The 25,349-nt window shown below is 40.1% G+C and overlaps 2 protein-coding genes across 2 annotated transcripts; both read left to right on the top strand.

Moving 5' to 3' along the window:
- Positions 1-346: 346 nt before the first annotated feature.
- Positions 347-7,396, top strand: fan1 (FANCD2 and FANCI associated nuclease 1). The gene is made up of 13 exons (XM_023284127.3): positions 347-1,815; positions 1,890-2,030; positions 2,898-3,099; positions 3,177-3,410; positions 3,499-3,630; positions 3,730-3,838; positions 3,941-4,060; positions 4,154-4,318; positions 4,436-4,598; positions 4,684-4,787; positions 4,860-5,054; positions 5,243-5,371; positions 5,478-7,396. The coding sequence occupies exons 1-13, from the start codon at positions 648-650 to the stop codon at positions 5,613-5,615; spliced, it is 3,000 nt and encodes a 999-aa protein (XP_023139895.2). The 5' UTR covers positions 347-647; the 3' UTR covers positions 5,616-7,396.
- Positions 7,397-7,577: 181 nt separating this feature from the next.
- On the top strand, positions 7,578-25,349 carry LOC111577716 (disintegrin and metalloproteinase domain-containing protein 10-like). The gene is made up of 16 exons (XM_023284129.3): positions 7,578-7,742; positions 9,829-9,979; positions 12,326-12,444; positions 12,577-12,735; positions 13,295-13,395; positions 15,488-15,637; positions 16,625-16,717; positions 16,813-16,996; positions 17,984-18,147; positions 18,262-18,445; positions 19,190-19,340; positions 19,443-19,626; positions 19,734-19,842; positions 19,938-20,158; positions 20,254-20,380; positions 22,335-25,349. The coding sequence occupies exons 1-16, from the start codon at positions 7,676-7,678 to the stop codon at positions 22,553-22,555; spliced, it is 2,385 nt and encodes a 794-aa protein (XP_023139897.2). The 5' UTR covers positions 7,578-7,675; the 3' UTR covers positions 22,556-25,349.

Raw genomic sequence — 25,349 nt, 5'->3', positions numbered from 1 at the left:
ATGCTGCCCCAACATAAAACACCCCAAGAACCCAGAACAGTGCAAAAATAACCAACACGTGGTGTTTTAGTTTAAATCATTTAGTTATTTATTATTTTGTTATTGTTATTTATTTTTATCAGCGTATCAAGGCTGTATCATTTAGGACTTTAAAAAGATTATTGATTTATATTTTGTATTGTGTCACCATTATCTTTAATTAAAGATACATGTAAAAAAAAAATAATAATTATACACTTTGAATGTTTTCCTTATTTAATTTAAATTAAACATTCAGGTTTTTAGGAAATATCGATTTTTCTGCGATCGATTTCGACACCTTGAAACGCGGTCTGCGCTCCGCTGGTTATGCCTGAGAAGCGGGACTGTTGTGTTACCAGAAGCTACCGGTACGTTAGCTCATGTTTCTACCCACTGACAGCCTGTATTTTATCGGCAATTTTCGTGTTTTTCGTTGTTTGAGTAGAGCACTAAAAGCCGCAAATATGTGGCCATTTGGAATGAGTTAGCATTTAATTTAACTAGCCTCAATTAAAGCGGTAACAGTGTCAAGCATTTATACACGGATAGTTCTACTCAGAGCATGCAACGAAGAAAAGCGTTAAAAAACATATTTTTCGTCGAGCAAAGCCGCTATCGCCTGCAGCATGACCGAGAGAGCTAACAAAGACAAACTTAAGCGAAGTTTGTCATTGTCCAAGAGCAAGAAGAAAGGCGGTGATAAAGCTGGGATTTCTGCCAGTGCTGCCACCACAACTCCAATCACGTCTTTCTTCAGCAGCCAGCCTCCTGCTAAGCTCGCCTGCCCCCTGTGTGGCCAGCTGGTACCAAGATTCAGGATCAATGAGCACATTGATTTGCAATGTCAGAGCTTTGAGAGAGGAGACAGCACTGTCGCCTCAGCAAGTAATAGTGTTGTGTCAAGCACCCAGCTGTCACCCACAAGGGATCTCCCAAAGTCCCCGGAACTGGATCGAAAAGCAAAGGAAGAAGACAAAGAGACCAAGACCAGTCCTTACTTTAAGAAGAACAACTTTCAGCAGGCGCCACGGGAGATACGCAGCAAGACTGTGGTGAGGACCATTGACCTGGGAAGTCTCTCCTCCAAGTTGTCTAGAAAATGTCACAAGGTTCCTGAGAGGACACAGACGGAGGATAAAACAGCACTCAAGGAGTTACATTCATCTGAGACACTCAATAGCTCACAGAAAGAAAATGTTTTAATTCAGAGTTTAGAAGACAAGAAAGAGTCTGCAGAGCTTCTAAACACGAGTATAGACACTCCAACTGCAGTGGGGGATTCATCGTGCTCAGAAAAAGCGCATATCCTTGAGCACAAACCATTTAAATCGGATTCTGTGCATGAATTGATTACTCCAAAGCTGCACTCGCCTCCCTCCAAACCAGCAAAGAGAAAAAAGGAAGCGACTTCCACTGTTAAGCTGCCTGGCTTCCAAAAGAAAGCAAAATATGAGGAGAAGAATAGAAAACCAGAGGAGACATCTAGTGAAAGTACAGCTGAGAAAACTGGCATGGACCAGCAAAAAGCTGTGGTACCTTCCTCTCCTTCTATTTGTATTCCACCTTTGAGTTCAGAGGAAACAAATGAGAAAAGTGTTGCAGTCATCATTCATGATTCAGAGCCAGGGTCCAGTGCTGAGAACACCAGTGGCCAGAACTCTCATCATCCATATCTTCCCTACTACCTCCGTAACTTCAGGACTGTACTGCAGGCTGTGCTGGAGAATGAGGATGACAGGATATTGTTCAACGAGGAGGATATGTCACTCATCCATTCATTTGAGAAGCTATCAGGTATGCTGAAATATCACTCAGTTACTGTCATACAAATGAGGCCTAATAGCTCATGTGTGTTTTCTCTCTCAAAGTTATGGGGCAGAAGCTGTATGTGAGGCTCTTTCAGAGGAAACTGAAATGGCTCCAAGTAAATAAACTGGATTATGAAGAGATAAGCAGTGATCTGGGACCTGTTGCACAGGAGCTGGTTCAAAGTGGTTTTCTACAGACAGGTAACTGACGTCTGACAATACATTTTAATATTTTGAAACATCTCAGTAGCTCAGTGTTAAATATGTATATCAGGGTTTCTGCAGGGCATTAAAAACCATTAATAGTCATTAAATTGATTTTGTGAAAATTAAGGCCTTAAATGGCATTAAAAAGCATTAAATTTGATTCTCAGTGGCATTAAAAGTTCTTTCTGCAGTTTTCAAGAAAAATATTTGATAATAATAATATAATATGTAATTATAGACTGCAATTCATCAGATATGTGCATCTGCGTAAACATGCTGAAGTATTGCGATAATTGTTCCGGCTGGTTGGGTGCAATTGCGAAAAACTGCATGTTTGTAAAGTGGCAGGAAGGCTGGACCAAGTGGAGGATAGCTGTGAATTGGGGAAATGCATATTCCAGCAAAAATGGCTAGAAAATGTGGAATTCAGAGAATGCCTACAGCCTGTGGGTGGTCAGGGGTTGTTTCCGGATTCAGAAATAGTGAAATGTAGGGACAGTTTTCATGTAAAAATCATCTTTTACAAAAAATACAAACCTGTGTAATTTGTTGTGTTCACGGTCATGGCATTAAAATTTTTACAGTCTAGCATTAAAATGGCATTGAAAAGCATTAAATTTGACTGGCTGATTTCTGCAGAAACCCTGTATATTTATATTTCTCCTGAAATTTCTTTACTATTATTGCTGCAATTACATTTAATCATTGTACTGATCCCACTGTTAAAGCTTTAGCTGAATAATACAACAAAACATTTGGATGAAACTTTACTGAACGTTACTGAAATACGGACTAACCCAGAGATGTATATTTCTTATTTTTCTCATTACTGCCTGCCTATGGGGTTTTTGCATCTCAAAGAGAACGACCTTGAGGACCTATCGAAGGCTCTGGATCTCCTGCCGGCTCCTGAGCTCAAAGCTCTGGCAAAGACTTTCCATCTGGGCAGTTCTGGGACTCAAAAACAGCATCTTGTCGACGGGCTTCTTCGCCTAAGCAGGCAAAAGTCTCTCTTCTCTTCGTCTGCTGGTCAGAACAATGTTGGAGCTGTCATCCTTAAAAGGTTAGATGATCATTTACAGTGTTCATGCACAGCACTAGTACTGCAGTTAGCATGACACCTCTGGCTTTTCTTTAAAGGGCAAAGCAGCTTGCTGGGTCCTGTGTGCGTCTGTGTCGTGGTCCTCGGGTAGTCTTTTCTCGCATCCTTCTGCTCTTCTCTCTGACGGACACCATGGATGAGGAGGAGATGGCGGCTGGAGGACAGAACCAGCTCTTTACCATCCTGTTAGTAAACTCAGGACGCCTGGCCTTCCCAGACTACACAGTGCAGCGCGCAGCCAAGGTGTTTCAGGACAGAGAGGACCTTATCAGGTGAGGTACATCTAAAATAACTTTTGTTGTACTTTATCCAAGTAGGAAAGGTTATAAAAAATACTAATGTTTTTATACATTATACCAGATATGAAGCTTCCATGAGAGCCCTGCAAGAGGTGGTCTTAGCAATGCAGGGTGGTCAGTGGGAGAGAGCCCTGGAGCTTTACACTGCTGCCAAAAGTTCCTGGCAAGAGATGAGGAAAAACAGTGACCTCAGGTTAGAGCCCATATATCTGTTTATTTGTTTCTGTCCCTGCAAACACAGATAGGGACCCCCCGTGATTGTTTAATGTTAACCTTATCATTTATTGGGCAGTCACCAGGAGGAGCTGCCCGTGTTCCTGCGTAGCTTCACCACAGGATGGGCTTACACTCGTATTTTATCCAGAGGGGTGGAGATTTTGCAGAGACTGCGTCGCTATGAGGTTTTCTGAACTTATCCATTCACTCTTCCATGCAAATTTAAGTATTTATAAAATTAAAAGTGCCACAGTTAAAGGTGTCATGGGTTCACTTTTATGTTACAGGAAGCAGTAGACGAGCTGCAGTCCTTGTTGTTGCAGTCTGTCTACTGTCCTGACAGCCGCGGACGATGGTGGGACAGATTGGCACTAAACCTTCACCAGCATCTCAAAAAACCTGAGCAAGTGGGCACCAATATCTGTTTCCATTCACCTCTTCAGACATATTCTTGTTTATCTCAACGTGCAACATTTTTCTTTTTTGCCTTTCACACTTAGGCTATTAGTGCTATCAGAGAAGGGCTGTCAGACCCTCTGGTGCGCACAGGACATAAACTCGCCCTCCATCAGAGAGCTGTTAGGATGAAAGAGTCTCCCAGCTGCAAGAAATATCGCCTGCAACTCAGAGACCTGCCCACCATCCAAGTCCAAGATGTCAAGCATGTGAGTTTTTTTTACTGTATGTCAGGGTTTTTGAGGAAAAAAAACGTAGTGGTCTAAACTTTTGGCTGTATGTGAAATAAAGGATTTGTTTATTCATGTTTGCACTTTTAATTGGAGGTGACCATCCGAGGACAGCTGTTTCCACATGAGGGAGGCATGGGAAAATCTAGGTTTCTTTTACCGTCAAATGATGAGGGAGAAGAGCACGCTCAGGCCACTGTAATATGCTCTGTGGAAGATCTGTCTTTAGCACATTACCGACAACAAGGTTTTGACCAAGGCAAGCGGCTTATTTTCGATTAAAATATTTGGATATAGACTGGTTACAAAAGAAACATATGTGTATATTTTCTGGGGTGTCACAGGGATCCACGGAGAGGGCTCGACATTCTCTACATTGTTTGCTCTTCTGCTGTGGGACATCATTTTTATGGAGGGAATTCCAGATGTCTTCCGAAATCCATACCAGGTAGCGTAAGCTCTATTTAAGTTTTGTTCAAAATGCCGTAAAAGTTTAGCTCATGGTTGTTTCCCCCTGCAGACGTGTCCGCTGGATCTTCACACTGACTGTTTCTATGAGAACAGAAAGGAGGCTATTGCGTCTCGTGTTCAGTTACTTACTGAGGCGTCTGTGGAAACGTTGAATAACATGTTGGAAGATGTCTGGATTTCTCAGGAGGGTAAAGTGTGTTCACTGGTTAACTGGGAGCGTTTCTCATCCCTTCAGCAGGCACAGGTATCTACTGTCATTTCTAATAATTAATATTCAGTGTTATCAGATGTACAGGCGTGTGTTTCTCACATAATGTGTAAAGGCAGTGGAACAGATAATACCAAATATGTTTTGATACACTGCTATAAATGCCTAAATATGTTACTGTAGGTTTCCCAATGTTACTAACATTTATGCACTGATATTTGCAGTCTCTTGTGGCATGCCTGGGTGGAGCCTTCTTAGGTGGAGTAATAGAACGAATGGCCAAAGACTACAGACACTGCCGAGGAGGTTTGCCGGATCTCGTTGTGTGGAACACCTCAGACAACAGCTACAAGGTGAGATCATCTGGAAGTAGATATTTTTGTTTTATCTGTATATTCAGGTGCTTCGTGCTACCTGATCATTTCAACTGTGGTGACACTAGCTGTCATGTGGTTGCAGCTGGTGGAGGTGAAGGGGCCCAATGACCGGCTGTCACAAAAACAACAGATCTGGCTGGATGAGCTGCAGAAACTGGGCGCTGATGTGGAGGTGTGTCACGTGACGGCTACCGGAGCCAGAGGAGCTCGTCTGGAATAAACAGGCACAGAAGAATTGAGTGCTAAAACTTTGCTGCTAATTAATAAGATGACGGGTAAATTGAAACGTCAGCGGACAGATTTTGGGAAAATGATTTGATTGCTTTTTCTGATTCGGATCATCAAGGGCAGATGTTAAGATTGCATCTTATCACGCCTGCTGAGGATTACTGTGGCCTTGTAGCTTTAAGAGAACTGTGAAAATCTTAATCTCAAAAACCTAATTTATCTGCCCCAAATAAAAAAATTCATCATATCTGAGCCTAGGGAACACCATGTGCCTTGCGACATGTGGTGTTACCATCAGGGAAGCCACTGCCTTCAACAGGAAGAGGTGCATCATGACATGAGGATCGTCACTGAGAACTGCCAGGATCAGAAATAGCTTGCTTATATTTAATCAGAGCTGAAGCATGACAGAAAATGGATCCAACTACCATGCTAAACTAATGGTGTTTCCTTTTTTTTTTGGCAACACTTTATTTTCAGGATCCAGGGTTGCCAAGCAACCAAAACTCCTATTTAGTTGGCTGCTTTTAAATTGCATTACAGTTCTATGAGTTTGTCATGGACAAAGTGACTGTGATGCCTGTGAATATGCAGTTTTGCCACAATTCATCAAATACATCAGTTGGTTGCCAAGAACAAAGTCACAGGGCTGCTATTGATGATTCATTATCATTCACTTGCAACTTGCTTTCTTCAATAAATGATTAATCAATTGGTCAGTGAAATATCATAAAATGAGGAATGTACCTTAACCCGTTGCTTGTGTGATGTAACTGCAGTCACTCTGCTGCAACAAAATATCACACATGATAAAGATGAACAACAGAAGCTGGACCTTGGGAATGTTATAGCATTTTTGTTTGACTCTCTGAACCCCAAACCCACTGGCAAATTGGAAAAGCATGTTATTTATTTAAAAACAACCACCCAAATTATACCATTTATTAGAGCCAAACACTGAAAACAGAAAAAATCGCTGGATTTTCAGCTTTCTAATAGCTTTAGAACTACTCATCTGGGAAACTTGTGATACATGACTTTATTCTACATGTCTCACATAAAGACTTGCCAAAAAGGCAGTGTTTGCACTAACCTTATTGTGTAAAAACAAAAAAAACAGGTCCTTGTTGGTGCAGTCGAGAAGCCATTAGCCATGACTGAGCTTTAGCCAATAGTCAGGGCAAAAATGTATTGACTTTTTGGTTTAGCTGGACTGAACCGCTGGCTATGTGTACACAGAGCAGAGAGGAGACAGGGATGGAAATGTAATTCCGATTTAAGTAGTAAAATATCTACAATATGTATAGTCACCAATTTTTCAGTAGTGATAACGTGAGCACTTTGAGAAATGTACATTTTTGACTCAATTTTTCTAAAATAAATAATCAAAGAAATTCAACTTCCATTTTTTGTGTGTTTTATGGCATCAGACCTGTGTGATATTACAGAAATTTGTGTGCTCTCTGCTTCTAGTAATGGTTATGCTTGCCATGAAGGTGCAGTACTGAAAGGAGCCTACAATGAGTAAAAATCTGACAGGTGCAAACAACAAAACAAAACAAAAAAATCCCAGAAAGTTCTTGGGGTTCAGAGGGATTAAGAGTGGTTGTAAAATAAAGAATTCTAAAACTGATTGCAATAAAATTTTGTGTTCATCAATGAAACTTTTAAACACTAGAATATGTAATGGCACTAAAAGCTCTGTCAATGAGCTGAATTTAAATGTAATATTTTGTATAATTGTAAAAATATTAAAAGACAGCTTTGGTACAATTCTGCTGTTTGCTCATGTGTCTGTAATGGTGGATGAAAAAGATGTATACATATGCATATATTTGCGCCCAGTCCATGACACCCCTGCACAGACTGCAGTAATGTATGCAGGCCTGAATCGTGGACGCTCTGGGGGGAAGGAATGCCGAGCTGCCGTGCGTCTGACGTCACGACGCAGGAGAGAGAGGAGGCGATGAGAGGAAGCTGCAACAAACACACAGGGCGTCTGCGCCTATCTAAGTAGGACAATAAAGTGAAAACGGCATCAATGCTCTAACAATGGATTTGTCACATATGCTTCTCCTTAAAGTTTTCCTCTTCGCGTACTTGCTAAACTACACCCAAGGTGAGTGGAGCATTTTGAGGGGAAAACCCTCCAAGTTGTGCTGAATCCATGAAGCAGCGGCAGAGAGGAGCAGAAAGCTGGTAGCCCGTTAGCTAACAGAAAGGATCAGCAGGGCCTGCTTGTTATGAAGAGGACTGCACCCTTTTTGCCGTAATACTTCAAGCCAGCGAATGATACATAGCGCAAGAGCTGACTCGGATTCGCGCAGTTGATAGAAACGCGCCGATGTTGCTGAGTTATTCCTGCGTGTTGTCACCGTTTTTATTGTCAGGTTTGGCTCGGTTTTGTTGTTATCGTGCGAATAGCGCCGACAGCCATTGTTATGAGAAGATGGAGATGCCGACTGGGTGAACGGAGCATTAGCTCGGTGCTAGCTAGCCCTTTAGCCACAAACCGTTAGTTTGGTCAAAATAACAAACCCAACCGCTGACATTTTGTCCGCCGCGTCGTGTCAGCGTGTACAATTTAAATGCCACTAGTTTTCAAGTTTGCTGGCATTAATTTTGTTTTCTGTGTTGTCACCGGTCCCAGCTGTTCCGTCCTGTTATTCTTGCTATTTTTGTCATTTTAACTAACATAAGTCTGGATTCGATATTTTCAAAATAATTGTTCTGTTTGTTTTTTGCGGGGAACAAAATTACACTCTGTAAAATGAAGTATTGACGTTTAATATACCTCCCGACACACCACTGTATCTGATACTGTGCTTTTAAATTGTTCCACTGCAATGAAATTATCGACTTAAACTTTGTTTCTGCAAAAGTCTCATTGAGCTTTCAGGTCCGTATTTATCTTCGTAGTATTTGTAATCTGTAGCTGGGTCTCTTGTCAAACTGTCAAAAGTAACAGTCAACTTTTACACAGAAACATTACCTTTGTATATATATTTTTTAAAATAGATTTGATGTTTTGTGTGAGTTTCTAAACATAACTTAGATTATTTTATTTTGTAGACGTTTAGGAATCACAAATCCATGCATGATTTTATCTGACTTTTTGTTGGGCAAGAGAAATTAAGATATCTCAGAGTTACAGTCATGGCCCTCACTTCTCATAGTCACCTCAATGAAAAATTCAATGTTACCACGTAAATATTTCATACTGCACATGAACAGAGAAGTAGCTCAAGCCTGGTCTACTTATCCATCTTTGTTACGTAGTTACACTGAATCCTGTAATTTAAAGCTCAACTGTCAGGCATAATTACCTGCCACACAGTCCTAATTACATATACTGTATTTACCGAAAATGGTTTCTTTCGGTTTATATGTTAGAAACATATGTTAACGCAAAGCTCTGATCTCATGGATGCACTGACATGCTTAATGTGCACAGAAAACATTCAGGGGTAGAAATGCATTGGGCAGAAATAGTATGTTTTCTCAAGATTGTCAGACAGCTTTTGAGTGTGAAGCAGTTGGTGAAATGGGTGGAGATGCTTGAGAATCTTTTCCCTTCAAGCCCACCACCCACTCTTCTGGTGGCGAAATAATTATGCTGTGACGCTGGGGGCTGTTGTTGTGCACAGCTCCTAAACTGGCATTCATTTGACTAAATAGATTTAGCTGAATGTTAAAACACAGATCATACTGGGTTGCTGTCATTTTCATCATTTTAATCCTGCTTGTCAAATATCTGCTGGATCATCCACCTTTTGGACACCTCCACCATCCTAACGTGTTCAGTGCCTCAGCCATTCACTCTGAAGTGTAGTTCATTTATTTCCACTTTAAAGATTTTGAGTATCTGTGCTAAAAATATTTAGTCTAATGTGCAAAATGTATGTTTTAATGATGGCTAAGAGTGGTTGGTGTAGCAGACTCATTGTGGTACTGAGGGTGCAACAAGCCTTGCCATTTAATAGTTTACATTTTATCCTTCATTTATTACCTTTTGTAATTTTCTTTCATTCATTTTCTGTGTAATGAGCTCTCAGGGGCACGCTTTCTTAGGTCCCGCAGTTATATATATAGACTGCATATATATACTTACAATCTAGAATGGATGGCAAAAATGAGATATGCACATACCTGTGGTAACAGTACTCTTGTTTTCTCTAACTGGCGTCCTTCTCTTTTTCACACAGGACATTATAGGAATCCCCTGAACAAGTACATCCGTCACTATGAAGGTCTGTCCTACAACACAGAGCTTGTGCACAGCAAGCATCAGAGGACCAAGAGGGCACTCTCTCATGAAGACAAGTTTCTTCATTTAGATTTTCATGCCCATGGAAGGTTTGTGCGCTTTTCTAAAGATATTAATCTGAAGTGAGAATCTGTCTGCATCTCTGTCTATTTTTATGTCTTTTCATCTATCTCTGTATTTGCCTGTCTTTTCATTTATTTGCAAAGCTGATCCCATATACCTATATTGTTTATGATTAAAAGCTGAGGTCTTCTGCAGCAGGGATATGCGGTGTGATTAGAAGTTATTTACATGTAATCCTGTTTTATGAAATGTTTGAAGTGGTCAGGGACATCGCATTAGCTCTGAGATGAGGATGGATTTTGTCAGGCTTGGTTTTTTTCTGTGTAGTTTCTTTGTCTCCATTGGAGCCAAGTGACTCATTCATTGGTGGAACAACAGAAAAAATAGCAGGCATTCCCTAGTTCCAGCTTTTGAATTGTGCAGATTTGCTGCTTTTCTTTTGCTTATGTGATAACGTGCTGATAATTTTGGGGCTTGTGACCGTTGGTCAGATAAAACAAGCTATTTAAAGACACATACTTGGGCTTGAAACAGTTATTAGCCATTTTTAAAACTATTTTCTGACATTATATAGATCAGACTATTAATAGCAGAATAAGTAGTACATAATTAACTGTGAAAATTAATAATTATTAGTTGCAGCCCTGATGTCGGCCTGTTCTGAGTTCCTACTACAATCTAAATAACTGAAGATCAATTGAGTTAGATGTGAATGTGTCTGTGTGTTAGTTTGCCTTGTGATGGATCAGGTGTTCCTACAGTGTTTCTGTGCACATGATAGCTGAGTGGGAGACCCCTCCAAGTATAGATGATGGATGGATACATACAGTCCTTGTCACAGCTCTTCATACAGTGTTTTGAAGAGGTGGTGTTGTTTGATAGAAAGTGTCTACACTCTCCATGACAAAGTCATGACCATCTGGCTTGGATCTTGGCAAAGGCTGTTTATCGTCCTGCCTGTAACAGGGGCCTGCTGTTCCTAAACTCTCAGGATGCTTAATAGGGAAGAGGATGATAAGAGCTGTGCAAACAAACACACGGAAGGAAGATGTCTTTTCCTTTGAAAAGCAGAATTGTGTCAGTGTCTCTTCCTTTTGAATCCCTGGCAAGGCTAGAGATACAACTCAAATTGTTACGTTTAATTTGCAGCACACAATCCACCTTCTCTTTTTCTGATTTGAACAAAATGTCTAAATACAGAGCTGTGCAAAAGTTTTAGGTGCTAAAAATAAATTGAGGTTGCTTTTAGATATACTGCCATAAAATGGCTGTTATTCAATGTAACTTCATTTTTTTTTGGAGTGGCGACATTTTGCCACATTTTGCCACATTTTAAAACAGCAGCAGTTCTCCTTGGTATACCTGCAGTTTTTCAAGGTACTTGGCAGGCAAGTTATTTCACGCATCTTGGAGAATTACCACAGTTCTTCTGGGGGTTCAGGCTCCCAGTTTCTTCTGTTTCTTCATGCAATCCCATACTGACTCCATGATGTTGAGATCAGAGCTCTGTGGGGGCTGTGCCATCTGTTGAAGGACTCCTCGTTCCTCTTGTTGCTGAACATAGTTAGTTGTAACTCTTCCTATATGTTTGGTGTTGTCAACATGCTTTATAACTGATTTGAGACCAATTAGATGCCTTACTGGTAGTTAAGAACATCTAGAGTTCCTCAAACTTTTGCACATTGCTTGATGTTTGAAAAAGCTGAGATTGTGTGTCAGCATGTTCTTGGGTAGATTATAATGTCTTGTACATTTTCCCATTTAGATTGAATCACAAGCAACAACACTGACTAAGCTGGCATTGTAGACATACAAGGGTAGATTATTTGCAATCATTTTACATTTTGCCATATTTTTCAGATCTGAATTTTACAAAGACCTTGTGTTTTCTCACAGTTTCCATGCTGTGTGCAGACATGCAGAACAGTAACTTATAAACAATACAAGCATACAATAAGAGCACTGTGTAGGTGTTACGTGAAACCCAGGGATTACTATAACATCTTTGTTTCCCTGCCATATGTTTAATCAACAAGAACAGCATTGTTTCAAGATGTCTTAATTTTCTGTTCGCTCTCTTACAAGTTAAAGACTGCAGTTTCCCCTCCGCAGAAGAAAACAGCTTAGATGTTTTCTCTTTGCCAGCGCTCTTGCTTTGACCTTTTCCCTTTTTCATCTGCATGTTCCTTTTTTGCAGAGGCTGGGTAAATACTGCTTACTTCTAAAAGCAAGGCCAGATTTAGATTCACGCCTACATCTATAGGTTCATACTCTAAGAACGACAGTTTTCTGACTCACCTTGTAACCTGTATCATCACATTCAAATGTCTTTTGTTTTTGTGTTGTCTGTGCTTTTATTTATTTGATTTCAGGCATTTTAATTTACGAATGAAGAGAGACACCACCTTGTTTGCCCAAGATTTGAAGGTGGATGTTTCAGGAGAAGAGATTCCTTATGATACCTCTCATATCTACACTGGAGAAATCTATGGTAAGACTGCACACTTGTTTTATTGGTTACTGCAGTGGTGTAGTCCAGGACGTTTTTCAAAAAGTGGTCATCATGTTTTTCTGAAACATATGTATCTGGTCATGTGAAACGCGCCTTTAATTTGAATTCCAGGTGAGAAAGGTACCCTGACTCACGGCTCCATTGTGGATGGTAAGTTTGAGGGCTTCATTCAGAGTTACCATGGCAATTACTACGTGGAGCCTGCTGAGAGATACCTGGAAGGCAAAGACGTGCCCTTCCACTCTGTGATCTACCACGAAGACGACATTCGTGAGTATCTGGCAACTCAAGCTCCACGAATACTTTGACAGGTTATTTCCTTGTAATCATCGGGTGTGTGTGTGTAATTGGATATACACATATGTAAATATATGTGTGTGACCAGGAAAGTGCAAGGTTAGGGCAGCCGAGCTGATAGAACCAGACTGGTGTGTTCGCCCCCCTGGGGAGCAGAGATACCCGGAGTGCTCATTAGCTGAGTAACACAATCTTGCTCTCAGGCTACCGCCTCATTTAAGCAGTCTTTACTGTGTTGGTACTAATAGTGAGCACAGAGTACACTTCGCTACACTTGCAGCCCCTAATTTCAAATCATCTGTGTACACATAGCATGTGGCTGAGGGGCAAATTAAACAGAATTGTGAGAGGAATCACTAATGAGAGCGACAAGAAAGTAACAGCTCACACAGCAAAGCTAGGCTCAAGTGGCGTGTAAGTACATCCATTAGCTGATCATGAATAGCGCCCGAAATAGAGTGACTCAGGGGGTTAAGTAGCTAACATTGTCTCCCATAATCCTAACGGTGTTGTGTCTGCCTCTCTCACACAGACTACCCGCACAAGTACGGCCCAGAGGGAGGCTGTGCTGATAGCTCCGTGTTTGAAAGGATGAAGAGGTACCAAGCCTCAGCCATGGAGGAGCCACCCAAGGTGAACTTCACCACAGTTAACCCTCCCAGGGTTTAGTGAAGGGATGTGAGGGACGTCAGAGATAGCCATGGATGCCTTTTGAAACTCTCAAAAGGAGAAATTTAAAACCAAGAGCCTGACCATGTTCACCAATCAGCAACAAATAACATATGTCAAATATTTTATGTAAAATCTCTATGGAAACAGTGTTATTACACCTAAGGCAACACGATTGAGGAAAACTGACATTGGGATATTTTGTTTTTCAGCGATATGAAAAAATACACAAATTTTCCCCAGATGAGTTGAATATCTCTATGTATTCAGTATTAATTATTCCAGGATGGTAAGGGTGATTTTGTTGGGAAGTGCATAGCAAATAAAATATTTAGAAAAAGCTGAAGAAACTTTTGGGAACATTTCTGATATGGTTTTACACTCATTTTGTTCTGCACATGAGGAGCCTGCATGTCAACAAATTCTATGTTGTGGATAAAGTTCAGAAAAAAATAATATTTTTAAAGTCAATTTCTCTTGTAGATTAGTCATAAAAATTGAGAAACTTTTTTGTATCAAGCAGAAAAACCTTGTAACGTGATGTGTTTAAGTTCATTTGCCTTATTTCACATTATGGTTCGTGCTGTGTGAGTATCGCACATGTAATGAGTTGTCAACACCAAAGTGTTATATTGTGCAGCCCTAATTACAACTCCTTCATGCACAATATTAAACCTGCATAATTTATCATGGATAATCAATTGCTAGTCCAACAAGTATACAGTGTGAATCCAGCACAGTCATGGTTAACAGATGTCAGTCGTATGTAATTTCGTTTTCAGTTGTATCTTTGACAAATGTTATTAATTTGCAAATTGTGAAATCACATCCAGGTAGATTAAATTACAACATGCGATTTAATTTGACTACCAGCTTCTCATTCAAAGAAGAATTTAATGACAAAATGGCTTCCTTTAAGAGGCGGTGTCACTGGTCTCATATTCCTCCATGAAATGAGAAAAGCTGCATCTAACTGTCCAGTAGGGATGCACAATTCATCAAATATTAATCACAATTTTGGCTTTCCACAACTAAATGAACAGGACCAGCTACAATATAGACATTTAAAAATGTGTGCTTCATTCACAGAAACGTATGAAAGACAAGTAAAGATTCAGCAAGTGAGACATTTCGGGTACAATTTTATTTTTATTTTGCCTCTAAGAGAAGCTCTGAACTCAGGTAAAGATCAAGCAAATTTTAAGCCTTGTTTTGATACAAAGATGAGCACATTAGTATGAATGCAGCATGGAAGTAAAATCATTGTTCTGTTTATTCAGATGTGCAAGTGAAATGAAACTATTTTGTCCTTAAAATCTATTAATAACCGTGGTCTAAAATATTAATGGAAGAAATTGTGGCTATAAATGTGCAACCCAACTGTCCAGTGTACACTAAAACTAGCCCCTCTTCACATGTGCTATTATTTCATTTGTCGCAAAACTAAGATTTTTTTATAGAATATTTCTCTAAAACTAGAGCCTATCTTCTCACTTCTCTGACAATCTGGACGAGAACACTCAGTTCACGACACATTTTCTCAAGTTTCTAATCCAAATACCGATGGTAGCCAGTAATGACATGTCTGTGTTTAGTTTGTACCACATGAACCAGAAACAAAACATTTAATATTAGTTTTATTGGTTTATGTTGCTCTCTCTTTCCCTTATATTTTTATACAAAATAACTTATTATTGTGCTATATGTTTGTGCTAAACTCTGTGACTTTGAATGACTTAAAACTCAGTACTTTAGATAGGTATCAAACAGTTGTCTGGTTGAATGAATAAAACAAGATTAGTTTTGCCCAAAACCAAAGCCCTCCTGTAATTGACTATGTGGTGGGGTTTTGTTCCTGTTATTTCTGCCTTCCCTCCCACCGTAAAGTACATGTTCCTCTGTGGAAATCCAGTTCATGAACATACTGCAGCTTAAGAACCGAGCCTAAAAATACCAGGCATTATTTATTTACTCACTGTTTGGTTTAAAATGCCATATATATGTTTTATTTAACTGTCTACTTCCTGCTCTCCCTCCGCTGTGTCGCTCACACCAGGAGCTCCACCCCGAGGCGGGCTCTAATGACCTGGTGTTGCTGAGGAAGAAGAGGATGACTCAGGCTGAGAAAAACACCTGCCAGCTCTTTATTCAGACTGACCACCTCTTCTACAAGTACTACAAGACCAGAGAAGCTGTCATCGCTCAGGTAATGCAGTCACTCCCTTGATCCATGCTACTCGGGTACTTTAGTGTGCAGAATTTTTGTCTGATGTTGGTGCTGAGCCACTCTTTTAACCAACAGCCTAAACTAATTAAAGGCTAATTAGCGTTGGAATAATAATACCTTTTGTTCTGTGCAAGGGGTGAGTCCTAACACGTTCAATAGGGGAACAAAAAACAAAAAAGATAATCACTTCGTATGAAGGTTGTACGCTGGCTTTCTTTTGAAATGTAAAACTCAGAGCCTGCAAATATGAAAAAAATAGCACATTTCCATAAAGCAATAATTTCCATGGAAATGTGGTACGTTTAAAGAATAGTTTGATATTTTTAGAAACACGCGTTCAATTTCCTGAGAGAGTTACATGAAAAAATGAGTGTCAAACAGAACATAAGTTGATGAAATAATGGACTTTACATGGTGAGAGCAAGTCAAGATGTTTCATATTGTTTCCAGTCAAATTGCTAAGCTAAGCTAACTGGCTGCTAGTAGTAGCTTCCTAATTAAACTACAGATGTGAGAGTGGTATCAGTGTATTCATCTAACTGTCAGCAAGTAAGCCAAATCCATATTTTTAAAAATGTCAAGCTAATGTTTTAAAGTCTCCAAAAAACGGACATTGCTGTTATTCAGATTTAATATGAAAAATGGACTTCCATAATAATTTGGATGTTGTAACATGAGTTCACTCACTGAGTGTGTAAACAATACAGAAAGACTAAGAAAATCACAATTGTTTCAAATAGTATTGCATTATAGTATGCGAGAAAAAAGTTATAATTTTAACTGGGTAGCTGGATGTACAGAGGACCACTTAAATAACTTATCGTTTACCTCTTTACATTCAGTATGCAGAACACACAGTATTGATTGAATCCAGCCTTGAGATGCGTCAGGTTTAGTAAACAGGCTGTTTAAAGTTGTGCCCTCAAATTCAAGCTGAAGCTTTTCGGTTTTGTCTTCCTCTGTCAGATCTCCAGTCATGTCAAGGCCATCGATGCTATCTATCAGGGCACTGACTTCATGGGCATTCGTAACATCAGCTTCATGGTGAAAAGGATCAGGGTGAGTATTGTGCAGACAGGCTCCTTTGAAGTTTACGTTTTACATTTGGTCACTGTCTTTCCTCTGAATTCACCCCCCCCCTTCCTTCTGCACAGATAAACACCACCAATGATGAGAGAGACCGGTCCAACCCGTTCCGTTTTGCCAACATCGGAGTGGAGAAGTTTCTGGAGCTGAACTCGGAGCAGAACCATGATGATTACTGCTTGGCCTATGTTTTCACTGACCGTGATTTTGATGATGGAGTGTTGGGTTTGGCCTGGGTGGGAGCCCCCTCAGGTAATGAAAGACCCCGTGTCATCAGTGATGAGCAAACAGTCTGTCTTGTTCTCAAAAAATTATCTAAATATATCCAAAACAGACAGATGTACATGTTTTAAAACCAGTTTATAGCACGTCACGTTCTTCAGTAAGTTGTAGGCCCATTATCATGAAGTTAAAGCCTAGAGAGGAAGTATTGTTTTGGTGCCACTGACCATAAATTCCATCTGGATGTTGTAATTCAAGTTGTCTGAGAGAAAAACAGGTCTTGTGCATTGTTATTTTTAAGCTTTAAGGCTTTGGCAAATCTCCGTTCTTTTCACCCAGATTAGGTGAGACTGAGTAGGTTGAGTTGCTTAGTGGGTGAAACACAAAACTTTTACCCAGAAAAGTGGCAGTTAAAAGTTCCATGTGAAACTAAATGTTTGGTGAGTTTTGGTCTGATTATTTTGACAAATTTGAAGTGTGTGCAAATGGCTGTGAGAAGCTTAGGACAGAGTAGAGACCTGCAGGGGAGGGCTCTGTTTTTCAAATTCTGATTCTAGTTTGGAAAGCATCCAATAAATTAGCTCCTCATTGCAGCTACAACGAGAAAAACTGTCAGTGGGATTTGGGATTGCAAATGCTGACTCCACTGCAGCTTCAGACATCAGCATATGCAGATGTGATGATTCCCAGAGGTTATCATTACGGGCCTAGCCGTATATTAGTTGCAGTGTTGCTGATGTCTGTGCTACACTTTAAAAGTCAAGTTTAAACAGAGAGCATAGCATTGTTGAAATATTGTACTGTGTGAGGTTAGGTGTGCGTTTTCTCCCAGCAGTGGCAAACAAAAATTGAATTTAGCATGTGCTGTAAACATGTTGGTAAACTATGTTTTAGGTAAGACATCTTCTCATTTGAATAAATTGTGAAATTAATCATTCCTTAATGAGCAGAAACCTTCATGTGTTGTAGCTGTGCTTTGGAAGAGGGTTTGTTCCAACTTGCACTTTTCCTTCTCAGGGAGCTCTGGAGGTATCTGTGAAAAAAGCAAGCTGTACTCAGATGGAAAAAAGAAGTCTCTCAACACTGGTATAATAACTGTACAGAACTACGCCTCCCACGTACCTCCGAAAGTCTCCCACATCACTTTTGCACATGAAGTAGGACACAACTTTGGCTCCCCGGTGAGTTACTTAGATGTGCCACATTTATGCACCGCAAAAAGGAATTCATGAGGATCGTACATTTTGTCCCTTCTTCTTTTAACCTTTGATTTTCTTTTTCTTCCTCTTTGCAAGCATGACTCTGGATCTGAGTGCACCCCAGGAGAATCCAAAAGCCAAGACAAGAAGGAGAAGGGCAATTATATCATGTATGCAAGAGCTACATCGGGAGACAAGCTCAACAACAATAAATTCTCCATCTGTAGCGTTCGCAACATCAGCCAGGTGCTAGAGAAGAAGAGGAGCAACTGCTTTGTTGGTATGTTTGACAGCTTTTGTCGTGCCTTCATCTTATCTGTTCTTGAGGTTTTGTAAATTCAAACCACAATATTGTTTTGATTTCGCTTTGCCTGCACTGTCGAGTGAGAGATTCTTATCCTAAAGTCTTAATTAGTGAATTAATTCAACCAATGAGAGGTGCACAAGTTTATTAGCTGGTTTTAGCTTTGAAAAGCAGTCTTGGCATTAATCCAGTATTGACGGTATTTGGCAGATTGTGGATGTGTGCCTTTTATCGTCTTTGTTTTGTTTTTATGCAAATGTAACACTTTCAAATCAAACCTTTGAAAACATTTGCACAACAAAAACATGTTTTAAAAGTCTTTTGATCATTTCACCCTATGATTGGCATGTCTAAAAATCTTAATCTTCTTTGCCCATGCTGTTTGAAGTCTTACGCATACTGACTTGGCTGATTTGACTGGAAAACTGGTGTAAGCTTCCAGAAACCTTCCTGCTACACCCATACTGCTTGATATTTCTGCTTTTCCACCAACAAACTGACCGAGAATTTGTTTGAAGTCTGCTTCTATTTCAACACTTTTATTGCATTTGCTGGTATTGGAGCAAGTCATTCCCTTCAGAACAATATTGGTTTGGTTTGGTTTTTTACATAGCAAATGCCTGATTTGTTGTAACTTCTTTTAAGCCTGTATAAGTACAACAAAACATGCTAGATTTTGGGAACCGGACTCAATGTTTACTTTTCCTTTCCCTCCATCAGAGTCTGGCCAGCCCATCTGCGGTAATGGCCTGGTGGAGCCTGGAGAGGAGTGTGACTGTGGCTACAGTGATCAGTGCAGGGACCAGTGCTGCTACGATGCCAACCAGCCCGATAACAAGAAGTGCAAGTTAAAGCCCAACAAAGTCTGCAGGTAGCTATAGTGTTGTGTATTACCATTTTGACCCTTCATATGGAGCCTGTGACAACTCATTTGTGATAAACCTGAACTGAACACTTCCCTGCATCCCTCCAGCCCCAGCCAGGGTCCCTGTTGTACTGCTGAGTGCTCTTACAAGGGTCGTAATGAGAAGTGCAGAGAAGAATCAGAGTGCGCTCACCAAGGCATGTGTAATGGAGTCAGTGCCCAGTGCCCCACATCTGAGCCCAAGGCCAACTTTACCGCCTGTCACGGAGAAACTCAAGTCTGCCTCAACGGGGTGAGTGGCTGAAGACTTCACACCTGGAAGAACTGGCTCTTACAGCAGCTTCATATTCATACCAGTCGGTGTCTGATGACGCTTGTTCCCATGCTCCTCCCCCACAGGGCTGCTCCGGCTCCATCTGTGAGAAGTATGGGCTCGAGGCGTGCACCTGTGCCAGCCAAGATGGCAAGGATGAGACTGAGCTTTGCCATGTGTGCTGCATGGAGAAGAGTGAGTCATTCACCTTTTCCTTCGTTTTATTAAATAAAATGTGCTTTAGGTCTTTGTCTTTGAATTGTGTTGACCATATATATCCGTCTCCACAGTGAATCCCAACACATGCAGCAGCACAGGATCAGAGCGCCTGGCTCGTTTCTTCAATAAAAAAGTAACCACGCTGCCGGCCGGCTCGCCTTGCAATGATTTCAAGGGCTACTGTGACGTGTTCATGAAGTGCCGACTGGTTGATGCAGACGGACCTCTGGCCAGGCTAAAGAAGGCCATCTTCAACCCAGAGCTGTATGAGAACATTGCAGAGTGGATTGTGGTATGTGTCAACTTCATCCTTGCAACTGGACAGTGACTTAGTAGGAGGTGTTTTTGTACTGATCGCCTTTGCTTTGTGCTCCGTTCTCCTCCCAGGCTCACTGGTGGGCAGTGCTGTTGATGGGTATTGCCCTCATTATGCTCATGGCTGGCTTCATTAAGATCTGCAGTGTGCATACACCGAGCAGTAACCCCAAACTTCCTCCTCCCAAACCACTTCCAGGTGAGTCCATAGGTTCACAAACCGCCTTAATTTTAGCAGAGAACATTAGCTTTCATAGATATTTTTCGTCAATACTTATTTTTGTGTAATTTATCTGACAAACCAGGTGTTTGAATTCATGTGTGAACAGTTGACCTGTATAACTACCTGCGCCATTTCAGTGCGTGTTGTTCTTTTTATTGAAAAACATTAAAACGTTAGGCACAAATCTAGACTCAGTTCACCAGATATTTCACCAAATACTTGCATGACTGTAGCTAATGTTTTTCTCACTGGACTTATGAATGAATGATGAGGTGAAATAAGCTCAAACTCTTACATTATGAATTACAAGCTTCCATTAGTGAGGATTACTATGGTCACAATTTTGTGAAAACGGTTTCCTGAGAGCAGTTAAATACTAAACTGTCAGCTTTGAAATGAGGCTCTTAATTTAGGTGCAAATTAAACTCAAATTGAGTTTGGCATGTTTGCAGAGGCTGAAAATTGAAATTGAAGTATCTTTAATTGCCGCACTGTGGGCTCATACACCGTTTACTCACTCATACACCAAGGACTTTGAAAGAGAACAGTGCCATGTGATTGATTTATTTCTTTGTTTTTCTGTAGGATATTGTTTTCTCTTACTGGATCTTGCAGCCAAAGTACTTAACCCTGTAAAACCCAAAACCTGCTGGCAGGTTTCAACTAAATTTAAGCTTTACAGTTGGTATATTTCATCAAAATCACTTTATCATACATTTACCATTTAAAAATCAAAGGATTTTGTGCTCTTTGGCTCTATTGTGAAGCCATTAGAGACTCAACAGTCACCAAATTCAGGAACATTTCAGCCAAACTGCAAATTATGTTTACACAGAGCAGATAGGAGAAAAGATGGAGACAAATTAAGAATGTAAGTAGTAAAATACCTATAGTATATAGAGCCACCATTAGTGTTTTTGCCTCATTTGGTAACACCAACAGGCAGTGGGGAAAATGTTGTATATGTTAATTCCACGTTTTTTTGTATTTTTGTTAAATAAATTCTCCTTCATTTTTTCTTTTTTCAAGGTTTTTTCTTCACTAAAGACATTTTTAGGTCTCTCTACTTCTAAGTATTGCTGTGCTGCTTGTTTCCATAGAGATGTAAGACTTAACTTTGCAGTGAAAAATGAGCTGACAGCGAATAAAAACTTGACAGGAGCAAAAACTGTCCAGAGGCTGCTTTGGGTTCAAAGCTTTAACAGTAATTTACAGTAATTTCAGGCTGTGGCAAAGAAGGAACAAGAGGTGTGGAAGAAATGACCCATTAAATAGAAGTGGTGGTCAGCAGTGTGATTCCTAATACAATCTGTGTTTCCAAAGCAGGCGAGTTTAATGCTGCCGCTAAACCCACATTTGTCAGGAGTGAAGCCCCTACACTGTCTTTTAACCCTCCTGTTGTCTTCATTTACGGGCACCAAAAAATACTGTTTCCTTTTCTGAAAAAAATCCAAAAATTCAGCAAAAAAATTCCGCAAATTTCTGAAAATTTGCAAAACCTTCAGGAAGAAAATTCCAATAATTCCTTAAAAATTTTATTTAAAAAAATCCCCCAAATTTGGCAAGAAAATTCTTGTAAATATTTTTTAATAATTATTAAAAATCTTCCAAAAAATCTTTAAAATATCTATGGTGATGACATATATATCAGTAAAACTTCAAATATTTTCTTTAAGAACATTCACCAAAAAATCAACCAAAATCCAGCGAAATTCGCTGGATTTTGGTTGATTTTTTTGGTGAATGTTCTTAAAGAATTTTTTTTTTTAACATGTCATTTTTTTCCACCAAAAAAATGTTTGAAAATTTTCCAAAAATGTTGACAATTTTTTTTATTTTTCCCACATTTTCAAACTTTAAAACGGGTCAAATTGACCCGCGGGACGACATGAGGGTTAACACGCTTGGTTAATCGTCTTTCATCTCACAGGCACTTTGAAGCGGCGACGAGCGCAGCAGCACGCTAGCTCCCAGGTGCAGCACCAGTCCCAGCACCCGCACTCCCACCAGCACGGCCACGGCGGTCACGGGGGGCACGGCGGGCACGGCGGCCAGCGGCAAGCCCAAAGGCAGCCTCAGCGGCAGGCGCAGCCCCAGCGGCACCACCGTCAGCCCAGAGAGAACTATCAGATGGGCCAGATGAGACGCTGAGACCCTGCACCCAGCCCCCTTCCCCCCAATGCCTTGGCTCCTCCTTGTGCCTACAGTGGGAAACAAAAGCGTCACTCCATCCAAAGAAAAGCCTGACATGGTTGTTAGTCATCATCATATCCTCCATCTACAGACAAAACAGACACGTGAAAAAGAGAAAACACTTACCTAGCAACTCGATTGGCTCTTTGTGGAGTGGACTCGACCATCAGCCATTTCCAATGCAGTGCGATCTAGTATCTTTTTCCATCTTTTTTTTTTTTCTCTTTTATTTTTTTTAAGGAGTGCCAAGGAGTAAAGGAATCATGTGTAGCTTTAGTACATTGTGTGATGTGTTTTTCGTTCTATTGCAACGTCTTCTTGAGTGACAAGCCCGTGGCTGCTGGTGAATTGTTCTGTGCTTTTCTTTCGCCATTCTAGCCAGGAATGAGAGACACTCAGTGGGGATTTTGCGGCACTTTTGTGATTTACACATGTCAAACGGCAAAAGACACAGGCTCCGGTCTCTCGTGCAGACAGTCCTCTGCATGTGACTGTAAATATTTAGTGTATCATAAGTGAAAACAAACTATTTCTTCTACTGTAAATGTGTAATTCTTCACTTTTTTTCTTTGATTTTTCGGTTAGTGCTCTCAGGATTCTTAACACATAAATGAAGGAATGATGGTTGTGATGAGTTCCTTGGACGTTTGCTGTCGAGGATTCGACGCCATCGAGTTCTCTTCGCAGTCCAATCAGGTGGATCTCTTTCACTTTCATTAGTTTGGTAGGTTTTGATTTTGAACAAGGTCGCCATATCTCACTTTTTAGGCCTTCTCTGTTCAAGGTCCATTTTTTTCATCCTTTTTTTTTTTAATTGTCTTGCTAACATCATGTTTTTGCCCATGTTGTATAACAAGCTAGATGAGGTATAGTGTCATTCGGAACAGAAAGGGAGGATCTCCTAGTTTGGTACAACATTTACTGTCTTTACCGATTTGTTTTTGATGATGAAGAATGAATAACCACTAACTGAAGCTGATGATGATTCTACCATTCTACCTGTTCAGATTTTGAAGACGAGGGAAAGTGAAGGCTGCTGTGGCTTAGTGTAGAAGTGAGAGTGTATCCTGTTGCAGAGTTAGTTTACATGAGTGTGGAAATAAATTTTAAAAATGACTAAAAAAAAATGTAAGATTAAATCATTCTATTATTCTTCAGATAGCAAATCTAAGAACTTTTCAATGTGGGCATGCGCACATTTATTAAATGTGACTATTAATTGACAAAGGTCTGTAATATTTGTATGTCACTCAACACCATTTACTTTGACAGCTATTAATGTTCGTTTTAAAGCGTCTGGAAGGAAGCAGCTGTATTGTCACGTTCTTCACTAACACATTCCTCAGTGTTCACTACTTCCACAGGAGACGAGCAGCTGTTTTATGTGTTTTTTGTTTTTTTTTTATTTTCCGAACTTCAAAAAACAACCTGCAGTTATCTCCTGGTCAGATCTCATCAAGGACTGAATCCCCTTAAGAGCTCATGAATGCAGGCCTCAGTCAGAGTTTACATCAGCGTGCCATAAAACTTTATAGAGCTGACCTTTGTGCACAGGTTTTGTAGAATACAGGAAGAACCTGTACGGTCTCTGGAGCCACTTTAAATGAATGGAAGGAAGTAGATGTGATTGTTCCTGGCGGGATTGTTTGACCTCAGGTGTTTTCTTCCTCCCTACGCAGCAGCAAAGGGGCATTTTGGGAAATGATAAAATAACACTAACTGAGAAGATTTGATATATTGTGCAAAACTTTTCACCGTTCTGCGCAGTGAGAAGTGTTGCACAAACAACAGCACAGATTCTGGGTTATCTGTTGCGTGAGGAGAGGCTTTTCTGTGCTCCAATTTTATTTTATCCTAGCATTATTCTTATTATTTTGAAATGCATGCAATACTAATCACAACTAATAACCTACAACACTTCTGATGGTCGTTATAATCACACATGCGCTCTGGAGGGGACATGAACAGTAACGCGTCTCGGTTTATTTCACACGGCGGATGATGAATTCGGCAGGTCGGCAGTTGCTATAACTTCTCTTGTCTGTACAAAATGGAGCTCTTTTTAAATTTCATCTCCCAGGCCACGTCACACACGTCAAGGCCTGGAGAATTTACCTGTAAAATTGTACAGTACTACGAAAAATTTGCATTTCATTTGAAAATGAAAATTACATTTTGATACATCAGTTTCATTTTTTGTATTCTAATTCCAGAGTAAGTTGTTCAAAGATGTTCATATGTGACAAACTTTCCTCTCTTCTAAGTTATTTATGTTCTTATATGTGCTAGTTGAACTGGAGTTTGCTTATGATACTTTTTCTCCACCATCATCAATGGTAAAAACAATTCAGTGTGATGGAGTTAATGTTACATTCTCATTTTTGTCTTTGTTATCCTGTGGCATGGTTTGGGTAGAAGAGCAGAAGAATAATGCCTGTAAATTTACTTTCTTTTTAATTTCGTAGTCTTGGTAAAGTTTTTAGATAAACGTGCACTGAAAATGTCCAAATTGAGTTGAAATGTCGTAGGTGATGTAGGCCGAAAGAACACAAGATTAAAAAGTAATACTACTGTCTGATTTTAATGTTCACTGTGTTTTATACAGTATCGGAAATTTTTGTTCACTTTGAACATTTTTACTAAAAAAAAAAAAATTCAAATTGTATTGTGCAAAGAGATGTAATTTTTGGAGTACTTGAAATGCATTAATTAAAAGACTCGTTCAAAATAAAATAGACCCCTGTTTACTGTC

Source organism: Amphiprion ocellaris, chromosome 3 (assembly GCF_022539595.1).
Source record: "Amphiprion ocellaris isolate individual 3 ecotype Okinawa chromosome 3, ASM2253959v1, whole genome shotgun sequence".
NCBI classification, from domain to species: Eukaryota; Metazoa; Chordata; class Actinopteri; family Pomacentridae; genus Amphiprion; species Amphiprion ocellaris.
Note: the sequence above shows the minus strand (reverse complement) of the source record. Positions and strands in the feature narration are given on the sequence as shown.